This window comes from Pyxicephalus adspersus, chromosome 11 (assembly GCF_032062135.1).
Source record: "Pyxicephalus adspersus chromosome 11, UCB_Pads_2.0, whole genome shotgun sequence".
Classification (NCBI taxonomy): Eukaryota; Metazoa; Chordata; class Amphibia; order Anura; family Pyxicephalidae; genus Pyxicephalus; species Pyxicephalus adspersus.
This window is the reverse complement of record NC_092868.1, coordinates 20,163,442-20,189,628: the sequence shown is the minus strand read 5'-3', so window position 1 is coordinate 20,189,628 and position 26,187 is coordinate 20,163,442. Positions and strand designations below refer to the sequence as shown.

Here is a 26,187-nt window from a genome sequence, read left to right as displayed (position 1 = left end):
CAGGTGATTCTCTGTGAGCTGCTCCCTTGCCTCAGAGAACCAGAATATTCCACAGACGCGCTCTCTCTGCTGGCCAACATCTCAATAACACCTGAGACGATCCCAGCAACAGCACGCCCTCTGCTGGTGGGATTGATGTCTGCGGCTCACTTGATCCACGCCCATCTCCCCTACTTAAGAAAGTGACCTGGCAACAGGAAGTTGCCTGGACAAGGAGTTCCTCTGGCTCCGCTTCCAGGTTACAGTTGTTTATCTCTATTGTTCCTAATTCTCTGTGTACCGGCTCAGCTCATTCCTGACTACTCCTGCTTGCTGCCCATCCTGACCTCTAGCTTGTTTCCTGACCATCCATGTGCGCTGCTAGTCCTGACCTCGCTTGTCTGACTACCCTCCTGGATTTCCCCTTTGTACTACGCTTCAGTCCCTGCTTGTTGGCAGTCACCTGCCTTGGCGGGCACGGGGGCTGCAACCTGCCAGTAGCTTTCCACACAACATCCCCACATCTGGAGGCTCTGGAGATGACCAAGCTACTGCTTAGACCCTGCGCCCCGTGCACATCTCCTCCCACAGGGTGTGTGATACAGTGGGTCCACCACTTTGCCTTGTGGAGCTGGGTACTGGGCAGGCACAGGTAAACGGCGGGAGTAACTATGACTCTCTTAAGGTAGCCAAATGTCTCATCATCTAATAAGTTAAGCGCATGAATGGATGAAATGGAAGACATTGTGATACCTCTTGCTATCTATCAAAAAAGGCAGAAACATTTCTGTATTTCTCTCCAAATAATACAGATATTTAATTCTAATACCACTTGCTATCTATAAAAAAAGACAGAAACATTTCTGTAGTTCTCTCCAAATAATACAGATATTTAATTCTAATACCACTTGCTATCTATAAAAAAAGCAAGAAAAAATTATATATTTCTCTCCAAAACATACAGATATTTAATTCTGAATCGGACCTTGCTTGGCTGTAGTCTGTGCGGAGTTAGCCATATGTTCTACTGCTCCCGCAGGGCACTTAGAATGGTTGCGCCCATGTGGCAAAGGGAACCGAGGCATCGCAACCTCAGGACTGCGTGGCAACGTCTGACTTGTGCACCAAAATAGCAAACTGCAGGTTGTTGCGGAGATAGGTATGCAGGCCTTCTTGCAGCTGCATCTTCCCCTGCTGCCACCAAAGTTACCCAGTGAGCTGTGTAGGAAATATACCTTCCCAATCTGTGTTTGCTCGACCAACTGTTGGTTGTCAGGTGCACCTTGCAGAGTGCTGCAGGGCCACGGACACATTGCTCTGCACGTGTTCATGCAAAGCAGGAACACATTTTTGTGCAAAATACTGCTGCTTGGGCATAACGTACTATTGGTTCGGGCAGAGGAATGCGTATCGGAACGGAACCTGAGTCCACCAGCCGCTAAGGGAGGAGCTCCAACGCAATCAGCTGTGCAATTGCCGCATTGACTAGCTTTGTTTTGGGGTCATTTGGGCCATATTTCTTCTTGGGCTCAAGCATCTGGGGGATGGAAGATTGTATGCTGCTAATGCTAACCACAGAAATATTGGACGATGGGGTAGAAGGTGTGGGGGATGGTAATGATGCCTGGTCTTGACTGCTAGCAATCCAACAAACACCAGCCAATCTGCATTGGAGCTCCTTCTCACCGCTGGTGGAGCCTGATAACTGTAATGCTCAGCTATATGCCCCACTCAAATTGCTGGCAGCAACACGGCGACTTTGAGCTCTGTGCTTTGCCCAGGTGTTCCCACCAGGTTAGCGGGTGGTGGGTTTTTAAATGTGTGCTGATGCAACTTGTTCCAAGTTGGTTTGGTTTTTTGCCTTGTTTCAAGTGCTGATCACAGTTTACAAATGACCAAAATGTTGTCATCACTATGGACACTAAAAAATGCCCACACGGGTGAACTGGGCCAAAAGGGGCTCTGGAGCTGGTGCTCGTGATGGCGGTCCGCTGTTGTTGAGGCACAGCTGTGGTGACTGCTGCCGACGATGGACGACTATGACTTGCCTCACTGGTACTTGAAGACTGCAGAGTGTTGGCAGCTTTTACCCTCTTCCTCTCTCTGCCTCTTTTAGGGCGCTCTGCAGTCACATTATCATCATAATCATCATTAGAAGAGACAGTTTCCCTCTGTGTCGAAATGAAGCAGCAGATTTTTGGAGACAGTTTGAAGTGGCTCGTCTGGCTGAGTGATGGGGTGAAAAGTAAGAGGAGGGAAAGCCTGTGAACTGACTCCCTTCGTCAGATGACTGAAAACAACTGTGCGTCTGTGCACACCACCACCAGCAGCTCTAAAATGTCTAAGGTCCGGCTGGCTTCTTGTTCTCGGGTCTGCAGTTAAAAACAAACCCATACTGCTTTGCTTTCCACCCCTGGCAAAGCTGCCCCTTCCTCTTTGGCTAGACATAGTTTAAATATTTTTGTGCCTTCACACCCTGCAAAATACTTTGGAGCTAAGATGCTTCGCAAAGTGTAAATTTTTACAGTAATGGATGGATTTTTATTTTTTGGGGGGGAGATTTACCCAAAAAATGTAAGTGGTCTGTGTGTGTTGTATGTGGCACTATACAAATGTAACGTCTGTCACTGCGTCTGTCTGACTGTCTCTCAGTACAAGTGTGATAGGGTGCACGCGGTCAGGGTACCCTGGCTCTGGCTGCCAGTATGTAACACACTGACTGACTCACTATCTATCTATCTAAAAGTGAAACACTCTACCTATCAGAGTACAGTGGATTACAGGACTGAAGCAATACAGTACAATCCAACTATCTATCTGACTAATAGCCAGTGTGACACAGTCCAACTAGCTATAGCACTTTTATTTTTATTAGACTTTGACAATGCAAGCAGCACAGAGAGGTTGTGTCTGCTAGCAGATCTCTGTCAGGAGTGGTAAATGCAGGCACGTCCAGGCCTTATATAGGCCAATGGCTGCCTGTGTGGAATGCGGTGACAGACAGCCAATCAGCTGCCTGCCACTACAAAGATGGTGGAGGGCATCCCTGCTCTTATTGGATGGCCCTAGCATTATAGGGAAGTGCCGAATTTGAACACGTGAAGGCGTGATATTCGGTTCGGGTCTACCCAAATTCGAACAGCCATATTCGGGTTGAAAATATAAGGACGACCTGAATTCGAACACCAACACTAATTATAACATCTTTGGCAACAATCCTTTTTTCAAATATTTCTATAAAGCCAAACTAGAATGAACTTTGAATCAGATCACAAATGCTTGGTGACATTTTACTACTGTGTGATGAGATATTATAAAGTGCTTATTAGTATATATACTTGATGCTTGATCTAAATTCGTTTGCAGAGTTGCAAGCTGACCATCCATAATCAGGGCCCAAAGCACTTCTATTTAAACAACAGGCAAGGTCACATTGGGACCCTGGTCACGTGCCCAAATCTCAAGTGCCAAAATATAAGTGCAATGGGTATTAATCTAGGGAATTGGCACAGGAATTGGAACAGATTTGGACATGCTATTTTACTCTGTCGCTCCCATCTCCTGCCTTTGGACTGACTTTTCCTTCTGGACTCCAACACATCCTCTGCAACAACCATCTCTTTGATTGAATCATCATCCCCCTTTCCTGGAACTCAGCAAGTTTACAAGCCTTACTTGAACCCATATTACTGGACTGCTTCTCTGTTTATTGTACTCATATGGTTCCCAATTATCTGTAAGAATGTATTATTCTCCATGCTCTTTGTTGGCACTACTCCCTGTCCTCCCCAGTCTGATAACTCGGTGTCTCCCTGCTCTTTCACTCTCCTTATTTCTCTGTCTGTGCTTCTGCGCCTTTTTTCTCTGGTGACATCTCACCCAACCCTGGTCCTCCACGCAGCCTCCCCTTTCCATACACTCTCAGTGAGATACTCCCTTCTACTAACCTCATCCCCATTCACCCTACCCATAAGTCCTTACCCCCTCTCTCTGGCAGTCTATGGAATGCCAGATCTGTTGGCAACAAATTACCCTCCATACACAACCTTCTCCTTTCTAAATCTCTGAACTTTCTGGCTCTCACTGAAACTTTGCTTTCCTCCTCTGACTCTGCCTCTGCTGCTGCTCTCTCCTATTGAGGCCTGCACTTTACACATACCCCTAGATCTGGCAACAAAGTAGGGGGTGGTGTGAGTCTCCATTTCTCACCTAACTGTACATACATAGGAGTCCTTCCTACCCCACCCTCTCTAGTTTTCACCTCATTTGAAGTCCACTCTGTCCATCTCTTTAGCCCCTTACCCCTCATTGTTGCTGTTATCTACCTCCCCCCTGGCCCAGTAACACAATTTTTGGATATTTTTGCATCCTGGTTGCCACACATTCTTTCCCATGACCTGCCCACCTTCATCCTTGGTGACTTTAATGTTGCAATGGATGAGCCCAACCTTCCCTCCTCAGCCAAACTGCTCTCCATTACCACCTCACCCTCCTTGACAACTCACCATTTCCCCTTTCTGATCATAACCTTATCACCTTCAACCTATCGAACTCTTCCCTTCCCTTGCCACATCCCAGACCTGGTCAATGGCAGAGAGACTCAAACTGCCTTGCGTCCCTAACCTCCTCCCTCTCCAAAATCACCTCCCCAGATGACGCTGCCACCATGTTAAACCACTCTCTTTCCTTGGCTTTGAATAATGTTTCCCCTGCCACCTTCTGCTACCCCCGCTGTGCCAACCCCCAAGCCTGGCACAACATTCACATCAAACAGCTACAAAAGACTGTGTGTGCAGCTGAACGCAAGTGGAGGATATCTGGCCTCAGCGCTGACTTCATGGATTACAAAGCCAAGCTACAAAGCTTTAACACAGGGCTCACTGTCACCAAGCAAACTTATTTCTCCACAGTCATTTGCCTCCCGCCTAAACCCCACACCTCCTCCCCCCACAACATCCTTCTCTGCCCAAGAGATTGCCACCTACATTAGAGATAATATAGACAAAATCATACATGATGTCTCTGCCCACCGAGCCACTCCAACCATACCCTCCCCTTCCACCTGTAAATCATCATTAGCCTCCCTTTGCCCTATTACTGTGGACGAAGTCTTATCTTTTCTCTCATCATCTCCGTCTACTACCTGTCCACTTGACCCAATTCCCTCTGATCTACTCCGAGCCCGTTCCTCCACCCTGGCCCCTGCCCTAACCGAACTATTCAACCTCTCTCTTTCTACTAGTAAATACCCCTCAGCTTTTAAACATGCCATAATTCTCCCTATCCTAAAGAAACCCTCACTGGACCCCTCCCTACCCTCTAACTACCGTCCTATCTCCCTTCTCCCATATGTCTCCTAACTTCTTCAACGCCTTGTCTACAAAAGACTCACTGATTACCTGAGCACCAACTCTCTCCTTGACCCCCTCCAGTCTGGTTGTAGAGCTGCCCATTCCACTGAAACAGCCCTTACTAAAGTGGCCAATGACCTCATTAGAGCTAAGTCTCAAGGCAACTTTTCCCTGCTACTTCTCCTTGATCTTTCCTCTGCTTTTGACACTGTTGATGACCCCCTTCTAATACAAATCATGCACTCCATTGGTATTAGTGACACTGCTCTCTCTTAGTTTGCTTCCTATCAATCTGACCGCTCCTTTCAAGTTCCTTTCAATGGTAACTCCTCCTCGCCCTCTCTCCTCCCTGTTGGTGTTCCCCAAGGGTCAGTCCTTGGACTGGTTCTCTTTTCTCTGTACACCTCCTCTCTCTGTAGTCTCATATCCTCCTTTGGCTTACAGTACCATCTGTATGCTGATGACACTCAAATTTATCTGTCCTCCCCTGACCTGTCTCCCTTAGTCCAAGATAAGGTCTCATGCTGCCTGTCAGCCATCTCATCATGGATGTCTGACCGATTTTTGAAACTTAACCTGGATAAAACAGAACTCATCATCATCCCCCCTCAAATTCCGCATCACCCCCTGACATATATCTAACTGTTAGCAACACTGTTATTCGGCCCTCCCCTCAGGCACGTTGTCTTGGTGTCACCTTTGACTCTGCCCTTTCATTTATCCCCCATATGCAGAACATCTTCAAAATCCGCCCCTACCTGTTCCCTGAGACCACCAAACTCCTTGTACACGCTCTTATCTCTCGTCTGGACTACTGTAACATCCTCCTCTCTGGTATTCCACTAACCCGACTCTCTCCTCTAAAATCTATTATGAATGCTGCAGCCAGGCTCATCCATCCTTCCCACCGCTCCTCTTCCGCTGCATCTCTTTGCATATCTCTATACTGGCTTCCATTTCACCTTAGAATCAAATTCAAGCTCCTGTGTTTTGCCTTCAAATCCTCACACTGTTATTGTCCCACTTAAATTTCTGACCTGGTAAAAATATACTCCCCCAGCCGCTCTCTCTGCTCCTCCAATGAGCTACTAATGACTTCCTCACTCATAACCTCATCTAGAGCTGCCCCAACTTTCTGGAATGGTCTTCTGGAATGGAAGAGCACTCAAAACCCATTTTTTCAAACTTGCCTACCCGTCTTCTTCTGTCTTTTGAAAGCATCACTACTTCCCACCACTACAAATCCCCCTCCTACTGTGTGTAAATTCCCCCACCAACTAGATTGTAAGCTCTTCGGGGCAGGGTCCTCTCCTCCTGTATCACTGTCTGTATTAGTCTGTCATTTGCAACCCCTATTTAATGTACAGCGCTGCATAATATGTATGCGCTTTATAAATCCTGTTTAATAATAGTAATAATAATAATAATAAAAAGCAAACAAAAAAGTAATTGCAACAAATGTAACAATAAATGAATCAATTTTGTGAATGAGTATAATGTAAAATAAAAATGTAGCACTTACCCAAAAGATGATGAAGCATTAAAGATTCAAATTGACATGTAATGGACTGTAGATGCGCACAGAGCAGGAAGCAGGTGTGCTCTAATTAATTGACCTTACCATTGACAGAGCTTAACAGATCCTCCTGAATCACGCAGCTGAAAACTAATAGCCTTAATTGGCTTATTCTCGACCCCTATTGCTCATTTAATAAGGCAGAAATCCATCTAGCAAGTGAAGGTGAGTGTACTAGCACTCGGCTCTGGCTCCGTTTTGCGGAAATACGCCTCATATATCAACGCGTAAATACGTGCAGCGAGCTTACGGGCACTTGCTTGAAAAATCAAGGCCACTAAGTTTAGATTCATGTAATGACTCTAAAGTTCAAATTTTGTTAAATAACAACTCGTTTTGTTCTTTTCTCGACTCTTTAGAAGCTAATTGTATAAGAATACCTCTTATGTAAGCTTTATGAGAACACCACAGGGTCATAGGGTCCATTCCTGGAGTTTCCTTACATTTGAAGTATTCTTGTCATTTGGATAGAATCTGTTTGTTGATTGTCAGAGAAGTGAATAAAGACAAGTCATTTGTCCAGAAATGTGTAAGGTAACGTTGTGTTCTTGTAAAATGGTTGCAATAGGGGAACGGTCCAAGTTATATTGTAGATTTCCACGGTATTAACTGATTGGAATGTCCATTTATCGACCAAAAATAGATGAATCCTTGAGTTTAAGTGATAAGCTATAGAATAAACTGAGTAGTCACGTTCGAATGAATGTAAACATCTCTATCGTCCTAGTGGTCTGTTTGGTGTAGTAACAGCGCAAGCGTGGATCTATATTTGGTCTTCCTATTAAAGGTGTCCAGAGATGCATTTGGGACACAATTTAAGTCACTACATACTATTATTGAGCATTGTTGTATTTTCTTTGCTTTTTTCAGGTCTTTCAGGGCAAGGAGTAAGGCACTATATCACCGCGAATTGTAGATAGAAGGATAAATCTTTTTTTTTTTTTTTTTTGGAAACCTCAGGAAAAGTAATAATACAATTGTATTCCTTCAGAGAATGGTGAATATCCCCTCAAGATGATTTTGATTTCCATTCAAATGATAGTGATTTGGGTGCTTGGTTAGAGCGTGATGATTTTAGATGGTCCTCAGCAGGATGGATACCCCACCTTTCGTAATTTACAAAAGGTCAGAGAATACCAAGATATGCTTTTATAGCTCCAGAAGAGATGAATTCTTTCTGGAAAGTGCTATTTTATGTGAGGGCAATGGATGCTAGTACATCTCTTGCAACCTTCATCTCTGGAGTACATCTTTTGCAACCTTCTCAGGTAAGTGTGGTGGTTTGGGGCATCTAATAACTCTATCTATAATGAGCTTGAATGCTGGGATCAAAGTTGCAATCAAATATTGTAGATAGGAGGTAATTCAGAGGAAGGAATCAGCTATGCCCTTGAATGTTATGTTGTTCCTTCTCGACTTATCTTCTAGGTCTGCCAGTTTAAGTTGTTCTTGTTGAAGGGTGTCATAAACTTCATTATGTGAGTCCACTTATTCATTATGTGCCATTGCATAATCCCCCATCTTGTTTATATAGCTGACTATCTCCCACATCTTACAAATCTCCATTAAATTGTTGGAATAAGGTCAGAAAAACATTATGGAGAGAGCTCCTACGGGAGACCAGCATATCTTTAAGTGCTGTATCTGACACAGGCTGATTAGAGGTGGGGTAGCAATCAATAGGGTCGGATGCAGTTAGCTTAGATTAAACTGGGCTAGTGCCAGAAGAAGATTGCTATGTGCCATCTGATCTGCAGTCTTTCCCTGGTGATTGGGAGCCCTTGGTGGATTGTTACAGGTTAATAAAAAAGGCTGCATGTGATCGAGTAAAAGGGCAGCGGGCCCCATCCAGGCTGCGATGCTGGTCTGCAGCATTGAAGAAATCTGTCAGTTTTGTTTGAGCATTTGATCCCCTCCTGGCTCAGAGGTGTTCGCATGCTAAAGGGTTAAAAACTGCTGCTGAAATACGATCCTGAGGTATGCTAATGATCCCAGTGAGTATGCCTACTCCTGAGCTTTATAAGAAGACATCTATCTAGGTCAGCTTCCAGCCACGCCCTCCTATTTATGACTTTTTTAACATTAGCCGTGGCCCAAACAGGTTTTAATTTTAGCCTCCTAAACATATGACCCATTGGAATATATTAGCAGTGTGCTTGTGTAGGACAGACTTGAAACATGCCCATTTATGTTCTCTGTTCTTTAAGGACAATAAAGTACTAATATGCTTTTTTATGAGGAAGAAAATAAACAGGTAAACAGTGTAAAGTGGAGTAGCAGTAGCAGTTGATATTGTGTACTTGGAATTTGCAAAAGTATTCGACACAGTACCCTACAGACTGTTAACGTGCAGGGTTTAAAAAAACAATCTGTAAATGAAGAGATAACTGGCTTAAAGACAGGATCCAGGGAGTAGTGAATATTGATTCATATTCTGAATGGCCTAAGGTTATAAGTAGTGTTCCCCAGGGTTCATTGTTGGGACCTTTACTGTTTAACATCTCTTCGTAAGTGTAGTGGTTTATAAATGATTTATAAATAGTAGGTGGTTTATAAACGATTTTATAAATGATAAAGAGCAGGGGTCCGCAAACTTTTTGGACTACTAGGCCATTTCAGGAGGTCAAGAAGGCACCCTAGGCCATAAGAAACAAGGTGTCCAAGGAAAGGCAACCATGACTGCAAGCAAGCAGCCTCAGTCTTCTGCCCATCCATGGTGTAGTCTCTGTACGTGTGCGTGGGCTTGGCATCGAAACGCCCCTTGAGATTTGACCGCTTGAAAGTGTTGTTGGTGTCATTGCACACTAAACACAGGGCTTTGTTGCCATGTTGGACGAAAAATAGTTCATCAGTCCATTTGGGGTTGAAGACAACATTCGAGGTCAACCTTCCCGAGACTGGTCGCTGCGCATTGCTTCTGCTCTTTAGGCATTGTAATTGGGGTTACTGTGTGGGAACTCGATGGTATCCATGATATCGCAGTAACTCGAGATAACGCAACAATTTAATTAGGCTGGATCCAACAATAAATAACTAGGGGGATGTTAGGCCGGACTGGAATACTGGCTAGGTGGTATCTGCCCTAAAGGCCTGAGTTTTCCTACCTCTGATATAGAGTTTGGGAATAAAAGTACTATTTCTGTGTTTGCAGAAGACACCAATCTATCTAATGAAATTAATTAAATAAATACATGATGTCCATATACTACAAGCAGACCTCAATGCACTGTTTGATTGGGCAGCCAAGTGGCAAATGACTTTTAATATTGATAAATGGAAAGGTATGCAAGCTGAAATATCTAAAGCTAGCAAAGTACTTTCTTGTATTAAAAAAAAAGAATAGACTGCAAAGTTTGAGTAATTATCCTGCCCCTGTACAAAGCATTGGTCAGACCTCACCTGGAATATGCAGTACAGTTTTGGGCACTAGTTCACAAAAGGGATATGGTGGAATTAGAGAGAGTGCAGAAAGGGCCAACTAAACTAAATAAAAGGAATGGAGGAGTTTAGCTATAAGGTTAGGATTAGCTGAACTGAATCTATTATCCCTTAAGAAAATACATTTAAGGGGGGTTTTGCATACCCTGTATAAATATATTTATTGTCCATAAAGAGAACTTGCTTTACAATTGTTCTCTTTAAGGTCATTACAAAGGACAAGGGGCACTTTTTTGCATCTGAAGGAAAATATTGCATTAAAGGAAAAAGAAAGAGATGGGGTTCAGTGGCCTAGTAAGTTAATTATGTATTTACAACAGTTTGATTCATACATAGTTACAAAACCATTTAATATGAGATCTTTAATCTCTGTTGAGGCAGAACAAAGTTAAGATATCAAAGGTATACAAATTGTAGCTATCGTGTTTCGCTAGTGATCCCATGAATCGTTCTGGTTTCGTTTAACCGACGCATTTCGTCTGCTTCCTCAGGGGTAGGTGTGGATTTCAAGCTGTCAAGGTATGTTCCAATAGAACATATGCTTATACATAATGAAAACAAGAACATTTATTTAGAGAGAATACATTGTGAGCAATCAAAGCAATGAAAATCAAATAATAATATGTGTTTACAGAGTCTTGTTGAATATTACTTATTTTATCCTTAACATAAGTCTAGATGACCCTCTTTTGGCAAGCTGCATTCTCTGAAAACAAGTTTGTAGAAAAAATTGTCAGGAAACTGCCATGACTCTGGACCTGGATAAGCCTAAGTAAACTCAGGACTTCTAAGGCACAATACAGAAAACTGAACCCAGTGCTTATGACGAGACATATCCGGGAATGCTACTTTAGGGCTGTCACACTGAGATTACAAAGGTTTTAGGGAATTCAGAAAACTGGCACTCATAAACAGTCCTAAACCAGCAGAGCTGGAAAAGAGGTTAACACCCTAAGCATACTACAGGGTTATGGCCCCTGGGAGATTGTCCCCAGTTGTTGTACCTAGTGTCCGATTCTCCTACAGGTGACAGTATAACTATTGGTTATAAAAGAAAAAAAAATGATATTCCCCTTAGTGAGTAATCATTTAGCACAGTACATGTAAACAAAAATAACAGCAAGCATGTATTTTAATTTCCTGATGGAACTTGTCCGTCTTTAAAACCCAAGAATAATGTCCTCATTGGATCCTGAACAATGCAACAGCTTGAAAAGATTGTTGGCTTGACTTTTCAAAATTTCCTGAATAAAGGCATACATTTTAAGCCAGAATTTGTGCAGTACATAAAAAACCCTTTAACTTTAAAATTGTTGGAATATTTTTAGTACACAGATCCACATTAGAGCATCCAAAATGCTTTGTCCAAATTAATTTTCTTACTTACAAAGCTAATAGGGAGCAATGCACATCTGTAAAGCAAACCATTGTGCTTTATAGATGTGCAGATTGTTTTTCTTCTCTTTTTGTCTTTCTTGACATGTGATGACAGTACCTGATTATTAGTGTTCAACTTAATTAGTGTTCCACAGGAATGAACACAACAGGTTTCGGGGTTTTCAGAGGAGATTGAAGGTTAATGCATTGTTAGTCTTTCACAGAGCAAAAGGTGAGCCCAGGACACATGGTGTGTGTGTGTGTGAATTAGGAGGGGGGCGGGGGGGGGGGGCAGTGCAACATATAATGCATTTACTCTCTATACAGAATGCAGCAGCCCAGAGAACAGCATATATATATATATATATATATATATATATATATATATATAAATAATAATAATATGTTATAGTTGACATTGGGATGTGCCATTGACACTTGACAATAAGTTAATGGTCTACAAATTATAGAGTAAACCTTTAACGGGTTAAAGGGAATGTATAATTGGTTTTGTATACATTTTTTTCTTCTGATTAGTACTAAAGTTTTGACATTCACAGCTTGTAGAAGATAACGCCTACCTGGCCCGGGACTCTCTTCCATCTTCTAAGGAGCTGGTCTGAAGAGCAAGAGCCTGCGTCATCCTTTCCAATCGTACAGCTCGCGGTGTCAAAGGAGGTGTGGTCTCACACTGCATCAAGGCCTTCTCATCTCTGTTTTCTTCTTTAGGAACATGATTCTGTGCACAAAGACTCTAAATTACATATATATTTTCAATTCAATTAAACAGATTTTTACTCCATAGTTTTACAAAAGAAATATGAATGAGTTCATCTTTTGTTCATTACTACATTTTTTTCTGAAATATATTTTTAATTCATTATTATACAACAATGTCATTTAATATTTGAAATAGATTTGAGGAACAAGAAAATTTAGTACAGAAACCTGTTCAATTAACATACCTTATGTGTTTTACACAGAGCACTGCTAAACTAAAACCCGCTCAGCTTACAGGAGTTATATTATAAATGTTGTATTTTACGGTAGAGTCAAAGACTCTACTTGTGTTCAGTCAATCTTGCAACCTAGACATGAATGCCAAACAAAACACCTTAATCTTAGATTCTCTCTAGACTAGATTGCAAGTAAACAATGGCAATCTACTTAAAGGCCCCACCCACACTGCTACTTCTTTACCTCCCAGTTTGCAAACTGCAGTGCAGAGGGTTACAGGAATCTGATATGTACCACTACAGATTGTAAGTCTCTGCTCCATAAAAGTCAAAATTGAAACTTTTACCTGAACACAAAGATGTAATTAAGCACAGATGGTTTCATATAAGATCATAAGGGATATTAATTTTCTTTTGAATATTACAACTGACTTATAAAAATTTGAATAAAGTCACATATGCACATTTATGTAATTTTTTAGTTAGTCTTTTTAATGTAACATCTACACAAACCAATCCTTTGTAAAAGGTACCTTTTAAATGTGGCCATTGCCCACAATGCCAATGGATACATGAGGCCCAAACCCTAACTCTACCTAATGGTGATGTATACCTTCTAAAATATTTTGTAAATTGTGAAACTAGGGGTGTCCTCTACCCTAACTATTTGTCAATGAGGGCCATTCTGTGTAGGAAAAGGGAAAGAACGTTTAAAAAGTGAATATATAGTTACATAGTAACTTAGGTTGAAAAAAGACAAAAGTCCATCAAGTTCCAACCACTAGGGAAATACAGATATCCCAGATATAAAACCCTATGGACATAGTTGGTCCAGAGGAAGGCAAAAAAAACCCAGGTACAATTTGCTTCAACAAGGGGAAAATAATTCCTTCCTGATTCGATGAGGCAATCGTATGTTCCCTGGATCAACAATCTCTGTTATCTTTACTTTAAAGCCTTAATACCCAGTTATATTCTGTGCTTCTAGAAAAGCATCTAGCAATCTATAGTAGCTGCTGAAACTACTTCTTGAGGGAGCCAATTCCACATTTTCACAGACCTTACAGTGAAGAATCCTTTCCTTATCTGGAGCCTAGACTTCTTTTCCTCCACATGCAAAAAGTGCCCCCTTGTTCTTTGTAACAATATTAAAGTTAATAGTTGGGAATTCTCTATAGACCATTTAAATATTTACACTGGGTGATCATTTACCCCCCCTTAAACGTCTATTCTCAAGGGAGAATAGATTCAGTTCAGCTATTCTCTCCTCATAGCTGAGTTCCTCTATTCCTTTTATTTGTTTAGTTGCCCTTTTCTGCACTCTCTTCAATTCTACAATGTCCTGTTTATGAACTGGTTTCCAAATCTGGACTGCATATTCCATAGTTACATAGTAAGTTAAGTTGAAAAAAGACATAAGTCCATCAAGTTCAACCACTTGGGAAATAAACGTATACCAGATATAAAACCCTATGGACATAGTTGGTCCAGAGGAAGGAAAAAAATCCCTGGTATAATTTGCTTCAACGGGAAAAAAATTCCTTCCTGTTACCACGAGGCAATCGGATGTTCCCTGGAACAACAGTCTCTGTTATCTTTACTTTAAATCCCTAATACCCAGTTATATTCTGTGCTTCTATAAAAACATCTAGCTTTTTCTTAAAGCAATCTATAGTAGTTGCTGAAACTACTTCCTGAGGGAGCCCATTCCACATTTTCACGGACCTTACACTGAAGAATCCCCTCCTTATCCGGAGCTTTACCTTCTTTTCCTCCAAACGCAAAGACTGCCCTCTTGTTCTTTGTAATGATCTCAAAGTGAATAATTGGGAAAAGAGTTCTCTATATGGACCATTTATAAATTTATACAGGGTAACCATATCCCCCCGTAAACATCTCTTCTCATGGGAGAATGGATTCAGTTCACATAATCTCTCCTCATTGCTGCTCCATTCCTTTTATTAGTTTAGTTGCCCCTCTCTGCATTCCCTCCAATTCCACAATGTCCTTTTTGTGAACTGGTGCCCATAACTGGACTGCATATTCCAGATGTGGTCTGACCAATGCTTTGTACAGGGGCAGGATTATGTCTCCATCTCTGCAGTCTTTTCCTCTTTTAATAAGAAAGTATTTTACTAGCTTTAGATATTACAGCTTGGCATTGCATGCTGGTATTAAGTCTATGATCTACCATAACCCCCAGATCCTTTTCCATTTCTGACTCCCCCAAATGTATTCCCCTAGACAGTATGAAGCATATGTGTTTTTAGCCCCCAAGTGCATAACTTTACATTTATCTATATTAAATGTAATTTGCCACTTGGCTGCCCAATCAAACAGTACATCCAGGTCTGCTTGTACAATATAGACATCATGTTTGGACTTAATTCCATTACATAGTTTGGTGTCATCTGCAAACACAGAAATGGTACTTTTAATCCCAAACTCTATATCATTTATAAAGATGTTAAACAGTAAAGGTCCCAACACTGAACCCTGGGGTACACCACTATTAACCTTGGACCATTCAGAGTATGAATCATTATTTACAACTCTCTGGATGCAGTCTTTAAGCCAGTTATCTATCCATTTACAGATTGACTTTTCTAAACCTATTGACCCTAACTTGCACATTAACCATCTGTGGGGTATTGTGTCAAATGCTTTACCAAAGTCCAAGTACGCTATATCAACTGCTATTCCACTGTCTACCTGTTTACTTATTTTCTCATAAAAAGAGAGTAAATTTGTTTGACAACTTCGGTCTTTCTTGAAGCCATGCTGACTATCACTTATAATATTATTTTCTAGCAGAAAAGTCAGCATAAAATGCCATATGTGGTCTGACCAATGCTTTGTACAGGGGTAGGATTATGTCTCGATCTCTGCAGTCTATTCCTTATTTGATACAAGAAAGTACTTTGCTAGCTTTAGATATTGCAGCTTGGCATTGCATGCTGTTATTAAGTCTATGATCAACCAGAACCCCCAGATCCATTTTCTATTTCCTTTTCCATTTCTGACTTCCCCAATGTATTCCCCCTAGACAGTATGAAGCATGCATGTTTTTAGGCCCCAAGTGCATAACTTTACATTTATCTATATTAAATATCATTTACCACTTGGCTGCCCAATCTATATTATATTATCTATATTAAAACAGTACATCCAGGTCTGCTTGTAGATTATAGACAACCTGTATGGACTTAATTGCATTACATAGTTTTCTGTCATCTGCAAATACAACAATGGTATTTTTATTTATAAAGATGTTAAACAGTAAAGGTCCCAACACTGAACCCTGGGGTACACCACTTATAACCTTAGACCATTCAGGGTATCCTACTCTCTGGATGCGGTTTTTAAGACAGTTCTCTATCCATTTACAGATTGACTTTTCTATTCCATTGTTTACTTTTCTATTCCTACCTGTTTACTTACTTGCCATGCTGACTATCACTTATAATACTATTTTCACCACTACCTTTTCGTTTGACTTTGTGTTTACGAAAGAGAGTATAACCAGGAATATTGACAGCCCAGTCATGTGAAGAACAAAGCCAGGATTCAGCAATACCAACTAAGTCATAATGCTCTTCATTCATTAACCTCCCTGGCGGTAATCCCGAGTGTGGCTTGAGGTTCATTTTCAGTATAAAAGTGGTAACCCCAAGCCACACTCGGGGTGGAATTGCCAGGGAGTTTTCAAAAGCTTACCTGGTAAGCGGTGCCCGCGGTGTCCTCCAGCGATGTCCGGCATTTTGTTCCACTGGCGATGCCCGGCCAGCATCTGTGTAACCTGGAGATGCCTGGCTTGCACATACGTCCCCAGCGTGTGAACATTGTGGATGCAAGGCCAGGGGAAGCAGATGCAACTAGTACTGCACAATCCACTGTTTGTGTGAAAATGGAAAGCTCCTTATATTTATCCTCAATCCACCCTCTACTAGTGGCTGACCCCTGTCTGACCTTTCTGCCACCTTATTTAACTGTCCCACCCCCCTCTGTCCTAGTTTAAATGTCCCTCCACTATTCCCCTAAAGCTTTCCCCTAGTACAGGAGACCCCCCTTCATTTAGGTGCAAACTATCTCTGGCATCTAATTTGTACCCCAATGAAAAGTCAGCCCAGTGCTCTAAGAACCCTAACTCTTCCCTATTACACCAGGACTTAAGCAATGCGTTTAGCAGGCCATGCTTCCTCTGCCTTTCCTGTGTTGCGCATGGCACAGGCAATAATCCAGAGAATATACCTTTGGAGGTCCTTTCCTTCACCTTGAAACCTAGTTCTTTAAACTGATTTTTAAGGATCCTCCATCTTCCATTTACTGTCACGGATAACGGGGAGGGGAGAAAAACAGAAAGATAAATACAAGGGACTAGGCCTTCAATGGCTAGGGAAAAGGAAAAGGAAACGGTCACCACCCACCAGCCACCCTAACCTAGCCCGACTCCTGACAGTATGAATATCCCCTGAAGGTGGGAATACTCATACACTGGAACCCAGGCCCTAGTAGCCCTGAATAGCCCTAGGAGTAGTGACTGGGCTTGAGACTACTGGTTCCTTCCCTGATGAAAGAACCAGTGTCTCCCTGAGGCCTAGTAACAACAAAAGAACAACAAAACACCAAAAGTAGTTCAACTTATCTTAATTAGCAAATGGATGAGCAGGAACCCTGAAGAGGACCACACACCAGCTCTTCACATCCCAGAAGTGAATATCAACCGCATAGCATGAAGTGTGAGGCCTGACTAAATGGAGGAGCAGTAATGACCACCAGCTGCAGCTGATACAAGGGGTGTGGTCATTACAAACAACAACACAGAAACAAGTAAAAACAAAGAGACTGTCAGATAACCTCAAGTGCAGCTTGTCTCACAGATCTTCTAACCTCAGTCACGGAAGGGACTGTGACATTTACCCTGTCATTGTAAAAGTATATATTCAATTACTCATGGAAGAATTGTAACGCCCATTGGTTATCTTGTGGAAACAAGACATAATTATAATCCTAATATGATTAAGTTTTCTGCTTTGGACCACATTCCACCCAAACCACATGGGGGATATTTAGATACCCTACTGCTTCAACATTCAACCACTTTTCCAGGACTGAATGATGTATTAAGTTTTAAGTCCTTTTTGTAACACCTCTGTAATAATGACTATTGATTTAATTTAAATTATTCTCCTTTTGGTTTTTCTTTACCATATTCTACATATGGTATTTATGGTAGATTACATCATTACACAGAGTGGATGTACACAATGGGCCTGCTTTTTTTAAAGCTCTCCAAAGCTGTAGAAGATACACTTTCATCAGTAAAGCTGGGTGATTCAGCAAACCTGGAATGGTTTTCCTAAAAGTCATTTGCTATTTGTTAACAAATGTTTTCAATCCTAGACCAGATTCTTTCCAGGTTTTCTAGATCTCCAAGCTTCACTGATGAAAGAGTATTCTCTCTAGCCTTGGAGAGCTTTATTAAATCAGGCCCAATATGTATATTTGTATAAAATTTGTATAAAATCGACTTTATTTCAAGCCCCTGGTTTATTTATTTTAATTTTTATGACATATACATTATGTATATGGTATGTTCTTTTACATTCCCTGCAAATTCCAAATATACAAAGTTGCTCTCAAATTACAATTCATCCTTACCTGATACTTATAAGATTCACATTCACATACAATTCTTCCCATTACAACCCCACAGAGGCTTTTATCCTTGCATAAATATTATATACTAACTTTATACTAGCACATCTTCGTAGCTAGGTAATGCATTTCAGAACCTTATCCTATCAAAAATGTAACTCTGGTACATATAGTTCCTTGATTACTATATTAATGTCTATTCATATCCTTTCATTTACAACACCATTATTCTTTTTTTTAAGCACTGTTACAATTTTTCCTTTTTTATGTTTAGTATATTCCTTATTGGACTATATTTAATCTATTTATGACAATTTTAAAGAAATATATGTTTTTTCCTACTCACAAATGAGAAATATCCATGTGCGCTACTTTTTATTTGCATTACAGTGCTTTGAACTGTTGTATGCTATATTTCATTTGTAAGTATATACCTCTATGTGGTTACTATTTTGAAACTATCTTTGTTAAAAATCCTCTTTTTCTCTTTTTCTTGCTTACTATATATAAAAAAAAAATTTATTGGTGGTTCTATGCCAAATGGCATACCTTTTTGTTCTAATTATGCATCTTATCTTTCTTATCTCTATTAAATGTTCTTATTTGTGGTATGTGGTACTCTCTATCCCTTGAGGAAACTTTAGGATTGATTACATTTAGTATAACGTCTCACAGACCATACAAAGGAAGCTGTCTTTCGTGATTTCTATCCTGCCCTTGAACAAGTCTAATATTGTTTTTTACGATATGTAGTTGTACATACCAAAACACTAAGCTATTAAAAAGCTAAATTGCCAAGAAAACCCCTTTTAATTTTACTCTAATAATATACCAGGGGGGTTGGCTAGACTGTATCACTAAGTAAAAAAGTACCTCAACCATTTCTCTCTTGGAACATACAATTTTTTAGTTATGTGAATAATGAGCTATTGCTTTTTACACATTCCAGTAAAAAAATGCCTATATGCATTTACTGCAACCACCTGAAAAAAAAAATATTTTTAAAAAGGAGAAAAATAGAATTTTTTACTTACAAGCACAAACGATTTAAATTGCTCTTTAAATTCTGAAATAATCAGTTTACCAGCATAATGTTTTCACTGTTTTATATTTATATATATATATATATATATATTATATATATATATTATAAAAATTATTAAAATTATAAAAATATTATATATATATTATATATATATATAATATTTTTGCTGCCTTAATAAAGTGGTATTTCTGGCAGCAAAAATCATAGATACAGAATAATACATTCTGGGAATGAAAGATGAAAACATATTGTTTGCACTTCAAATTTTCCACTATAGACAATACATCTTTATCTTTTCTGATGAACACTAGTGAAATATCAAAATGTACTAACTTGGGACTTTGGGAACCCAGTGCAGCAAGGTAGCAGTACCAAACAATTGACTACTGTGTAAACAATAGGAAGATTCTCATTTTAAACCTAAAAGACTTTATAAAACTCCAAATTAAAGAAAAATAATGCTTACATTTTTTTCACCCTCCCGAGCTGGGCTATGGGGAGTTATCCGTGGGGTGGAGTGTCCACTACTGGGTGGGGAGGGGCTGGCCAGAGTTGAAGTGGTGACAGAAGTTGGAATGGAACTAGCTGAACGGTAACGTCCCAGAGATCCATCAAGAGTGCTGCTGGTAACCCTGCTCTCTATTTCCTCAGCCCGCAACTCGGTGGTCTCCTTCTCTTCTTGTATAAGCCTGTTAAGAAGCAATGTAAGCACAGAGTTACCCTTATTGTTTATTGTGTGTTTAGCACTAACACAGTAGAAAAAAAAAAGAAAATATTTTTTTTATAAAAAAAAAGTTAAAAAGAATGTTATACACATTTTAACATTGGATACGATATTTCTACTTGCATGACCCCATAAATAATTTTAGACCATCAATGCCAAAATATAGATGTCTTGAAAATCCTCTAAAATAAAAAAAACTAGCAGCAAATGCTGGTTATATAGAGAATACAAAACAAAGGTAACAAATGGGGTAAACAAGCATTTTAGAAACCAAAAAAGGAAGTATTGCCAGGCACTGAGCTGCCAATAATTATAAAATATCTACTAAGTCAAATAGATGTTTTAACAAATTAGATAGATGTTCCTAAAACATGTTTTAAAGCAGACTTTTTTTTAACAAAGTAAATAAAACATTAAAAACATTATTCTAACAGTGTAAAAAGCCTTCTTGCTCCATTCACTTTTAGAGAAAGTAGAGCTGTTACAGGTCCACTATATGGGATGTTAATTTTTGTAAAGTACTTACAGTATGTTTATTCATAGGTATTAAATGTTCACCTTGCTAAATTTTCTGAAATGAGGACACAATTACAAAGTAATTCCTTTACCAATATGTCCACCACAAAAAAGAAAAACAGAGAATATTGTTGGTCAAATTTGCAATTCAAATTTGAGCTAATGTTCTGGTTGATAAGGGTTGATCAGGGTACTGAATTTAAATACTGCTAAAGTCAATGGGATAAAATTCTGGTTTACATTCTGGTGTCTGGAGTGCTTGAAAAGAAGCCGAATGCACCAAAAAGGCAAAGACATTGCAACCTTCCCCCTTACATGTGTGCAGAACATTTGTGCTTAAAATTGTCTGGAATAAACTGAAAGAAGGGGGGGCTTTGAGGGCAACCTGAGTGAGAGGCTAATCTTTTCAATATACAGTCCTCTGAGCATAAACATTTGATTTGACCTTTTAAGTAGTCTTCCACTTGAAAAAAAATACTTAAGCCTAGAGACAACAGGTCCTTGAATTTGAAAGTTTGGCATGTGATCAGTTGCTAAGGGATAGGATTCATGACTACTTAGGTAGTGTTGCAGAGCCTAAACGTCTAAAGATAAGGAGAGGATGAAGAGAATAGTGGCTCTTTACGGCAGTATTATTATAAATATGATTAAATTCCTTTATTTATTTTCAATAAAATAAATGTCTTAACATACATACATATAAGGTTTTAGTACTCTGACATTATGAATCTAGATATATTACATCGGATTGGTTGTACACCAAACCCCAGTGAAGTGAGGGTCAATATAGGTGATTTTCCTGTTAATGGTCTCTCCAGACGCATTTCGCCCTTGTGGGCTTCCTCAGGAGAGTTGAGACCTTGGTATATTGACCAGGTAGCGATGTAAGTTAAAAGGATAGACGATCAGTAATTGAGCTTGTACCGGAATTCCAGAATCGTACAAAAAAAAAAGGGGGGGGGGGGGCTTGTGGTCTGAATACACTTGTTCAAGCTTGATTTTCCATGAAGGTAGTCCTGTTAAAAACACTGGTGGGATAGACTTGGTGGATTGACTGCTTGGTGAGGATGGTGAGGAAGTTATCTGTAGAGAGATGTAAAATACTAAACAGATATTCACTCTCCAAAATGGGATGATGAATATGGGTATTATGTTAAACACCCAGGATAACTTCTATGTTGTTAGAGAGAGATGAGGTTTTCAAGTGCACAGGGAAAATGAGGTTGGATATTGCTTTTTATGGATAAAGGAAGAGTGTCCTGTCAGCAGTCAACCAGCACAAAGCTGGGGTTTGGTGTACATTATAACCAACACGATGTAATGTATCTAGATTCATAATGTCAGAGTACTAAAACCTTTTATGTATGTATGTTAAGGCATTTATTGTATTTTATTGAATATAAATAAAAGATTTTAATCAATTTTATAATAATACTGCCTTAAAGGGCCACTTTCTCTTCATTCCCTCCTTATCTTTAGGTCCTTGAATTCTTCTAAATAGGAAAAATATACAGCTTTCAGAGTTAAGGACTTTGGAGGGGTCCTCTTGACAAAAAAATGGCACAGCAACAGTCCTTATGAAAATTAGATTGGTCCCTTACAGCAGTGGCAAAAGGCAGGTATGTATTTTTCTTCAAATTCAAAAATCCTGGTGGGGTCACCTTGTGGTGTATTTTACCACAAACACGCCATGGCAGGTAGATAGCACTAGGATGGTTCCTTGTGCTGAACCCCAATAAACATCCTTGTAGCTGTAAACTTAAAGCCACAGGGAGAAGGCACTTGTAGAGGTGCTTGATGCAGATTTCAAATCTGTGTTCAGTTTTTCTCTAGCACGTCTAGGTTTTGTGATGCAGCTAATTATATATTGTGTGAAATTTGTTATAAATAGCCTTAACATATAACAACATTTACAACAGTTTTTTTTAAGGTTAGAGACTGCACTAACTGTGATTGATTTCATTTGTCATTATGCCTAGAAATTGCCTTATCGATCCAGACAGTTTCTTTTACGTCTGTGGTTCATTCACGACGAAAGCACAACCTCGCCAAATAACCACATAACCTATACACAAGATACACAAATTATATTTTGGCTGTCCACTTGGTGACCAGGCCCAGGATCTTGGGCTTCACATGCCATCTGTACTAGTTGTTCTATTGGCATACAGCAGCAATGCCATTTGTAATCCCGGAGGTGTGGAGAGAACCGCGAGACCATCTAATCAACTGCTATTTTTGCCGCATTAACATAGGTGGACTCTCAGGTAAAACTAAGCACAAAATTGTATATCCCAGCCTCGATTCTGCAATTAGGCCTGTTCCCCATGATGATTCATTGCCACTTCCAGTACGGCCACATGATGGACTTGGTTTTGTAGAAGGTGATGAGGAATGCTCTGGAGTTGCAGCCAGTTACAGCCCCGAATCATCTGATCCTGACTACTTGGCCCATGAAGATTCAGAACCAGAGACCTTTACACAATCAGAGCTGAATGATCCCGTTCTTGATCTAAATCTCTCCAAAGACAAAGCAGAACCTCTTGCTTTAAGGCTTAAACAGAAGCACTTGCTTGTAAAGGGTGTAACTGTAACTCACTACAGAAAATAAAATCGTAACTTGACCACGTTCTTTGTTGATGGCTCACTACAGTCATGATATAAATGCACTCTTTAACAGTTTGTCACAAGAGCATGTTCCATCTGAATGACGTATCCTCATTGATTCCACTAAAAGAAGCTTGAAAGCAGTCTTAATGGTAATTCCAAACCAAGTTTACCGATTGCCCATTCCGTTAACCTAAAGGGGTCCTATGACAACATTTACTAGTTACAAGTTACTACTTGAAGCAATCCAATATAAAATACACCAGTGGAACATCTGTGGGGATCTAAAGGTCATTGGCTTGCTAATGGGAATGCAAGCAGGATTCACAAATGATTGCTGTTTCCTATGCCTGTAGGACATCTGATCTATGGGAGACCATTATGTCAAGCGTAATTGGCTACCAAGAGTTAGCTAAAAGCCTAGAACAAGCAGTGTCAAGTTTCTGCCTCTGGTTGATCAGCATAAAATTTTTCTGCCACCTCTCCATATCAAGATAGGCTTGATGAAGTACCTCGTAAAGGCCATGAGTAAATCAAACTCCATGGGTTTTCAGTACCTTGTTGAGAAGTTTCCAAACATAAGCAGTGCAAAAATGAAGTAGGGGTTATTTATAGGGGCACAGATCAAGTCTGTTTTGCAGGATGATGTTTTCAAACAATCTCTCTTAGCAGCTTAGCTAGAAGCTTGGGATGCATTCAAGTGGCTGTGTGAAAATTTCCTGGGCAATCATAAGTCTCCTGTATACAAGGAAGGAGTTCAGAATATGCTTGATTCATACCATTTTTTGCACTCACATCTAGAATTCCTCCCGGAAATCTTGGTATGGTGAGTGACGAGCAAGGGGAACGTTTTCACCAGGACATTCAGTTATTGGAAAGTATGATGGCTGACCACTGTTGGATGCTGTACAGCGACAATCCAGACAAAGAGTACACAAGAAAATCATAATCTAAAGATTTCTGAAGAAACAATGGTACCTGACTGACACTGTTCAGTAGATCTATACCACAGTGTGTCTTATTTTACTTCACACTGAAGATGTATTAACATTCATTTCAAACATGCTTACATTTTAGTACAAAATGCATGCGTGTACAATGATAACTATAATAGTACTCGTAACTCAGTAACTGTATGTGTTAGAGAAAAACTGAAAGCAGATCTGAAATCTGCTTGAAAAACTGATATAGAAATGCTTGCTGTTGTTTCTGATGCTTATCAAAACTAATTTTTTGTTGACCTGTGTAATTTATAATAAGTACTTTGAGAATCCATTGGTGTTTCACTACAAATTGCATCTGATTGTGTATGGTACATTGTGTATTCTGGCTGCCATATCCACCCTGTCTATCCATTTGTGTTCCACTAAAATTTGCATCTGATTGTGTATGGTAAGATGTGCATTTGAGATGACATTATTGCACAAATTTGAATCTGCCAAATAAATTATCTGTTTACTATCCCTTTGTTCCTGTTGAGTGCTTGTTTGAAGTCCATTTCGTCCATATTTTCCACCCCTACCACTTGCTGTATGGATCATTAATTTAAATAATAACAATAGCGAAACAGATAGAAAAACAAAAAGTGTGAAGAAGAGAGATTAGGGAGAGTAGGGGAAGAAAAATGAGGAAGTGGACAGGGCCTGTAATTAAATTGGGCAGTAACCTCCTATATTATTACCATTACACAGAGGCAGGCATACCTTAGTATGTCATGTCTAACATGTCTAACATTCCTGAGTGAGTCCAGATGTAGGCCTCCCATTGAGTCCATATTTCAAACTTGTCATACAGCCTGGCCGTGAGCTGTTCCATGAGCTGTATTTTCCTAATACGATTAAGGAGTGCCATTTGTGTGTGTGTGTGGGGGGGGGGGGGGAAATCAGATTTCCAGTACTTGAAGTTAAGGCATCTAGCTGATTTAAATATTTTGGCCATTAAATGTTTATTGGGTTTAGATAATTCACGGAACTGTAGTCCTAATAAGTGGATCAATATTTTCAGGTGGATGGGCTTTCAAAGAGCTCCTCCTGTAAATCATTTACCAAGCACCAGTATGGGGTTATATGTGGACAAAAATAAAAAATGTGATGTAGGGAACCGACTTTGGAGCCACACCTCCAACAGGAAAATCATATGAAACAACTCCAGAGTAAAATATCAGTGCAATAGTATTTTGTATGTGTTTTCTTTATATATAGTACATAAAGAACTTTTATGGGCTTGTTGCCATAATATTTACCAAATATCCTCCGGAGGTACTAGGACTTGTTCCCACTTTTACATGTAGGTATGTATTGGTCTCTTTGACTCCATGTGGATGACCTGGTATATTCCCAAGATTGGACCTCCCTGAGATGGCCCACCAATACACCATTTCTCAAAGGGGAGAGGAAAGCCAGATTCTTTGTTAAAATCTGTGCATAGTGCCAAATTTGTAGGTAACTGTAAAATAAGATACCAGATACCTCATACTTCTGGAGAATCTCCTGGTAAGACAAGAGTCTTCTCATGCAGGGGTGTACTATCTGGCCTTAATGGAAGAGTAAACCATTATGCCATGGGTGAGCCATGTGGCATGTTGTATGTCTGGAATTTCAGGGGTGTAAAGGAAAGATGTAAGCAATGCAACCTCTGATGTCAGTCTAAATCTACTTTTACAGTGTAACCAAATCTGTTTTGTGAACTGCATTGGTGACATTAAGCAATGTTCATGAGCCTGGTAAGAGGTACTCCAGAGCAGCGGTCACCAACAAGTGGTCCGCGGACCACTCGTGGTCTGCAAAAACATTTTGGGGGTCCGCAGGACTTGTTGGTGCACCCCCGAGTCTCAGGGAAGTGGGCAGGCTGTGTCCCTGCACACAACCCGCCCACTCTCCCATTGCAGGCTCAGATCTCACTATCAGACATCACTATGGGGGAGGTTTCTCCCCTTTGAGTGACACCCCGCTCCCCGCACA

General features: G+C 40.1%; 1 protein-coding gene and 1 long non-coding RNA gene across 15 annotated transcripts in view; one reads left to right on the top strand and one right to left on the bottom strand.

The window, feature by feature from the left end:
• Window positions 1-13,142, top strand: part of LOC140341544 (uncharacterized) — a 54,342-nt gene extending 41,200 nt beyond the window's left edge. The window contains exon 3 of the long non-coding RNA XR_011922903.1: window positions 12,282-13,142. This is a non-coding gene — a long non-coding RNA (uncharacterized lncRNA). The remainder of the gene's footprint in view (window positions 1-12,281) is intronic.
• The window catches only part of PPFIA3 (PTPRF interacting protein alpha 3), a 511,511-nt gene that overhangs the window by 208,507 nt on the left and 276,817 nt on the right, over window positions 1-26,187 (bottom strand). For all 14 annotated transcript variants that reach the window (XR_011922901.1, XR_011922900.1, XR_011922902.1 and 11 more), the window contains 2 exons: window positions 19,847-20,069; window positions 12,303-12,460 (listed from right to left, as the gene is read on the bottom strand). Coding sequence is in view for 11 of the 14 variants with exons in the window: in XM_072427377.1 (XP_072283478.1) it covers window positions 12,303-12,460; window positions 19,847-20,069 (381 nt within the window). In the remaining 3 variants the exon portion in view is untranslated. The remainder of the gene's footprint in view (window positions 1-12,302; window positions 12,461-19,846; window positions 20,070-26,187) is intronic.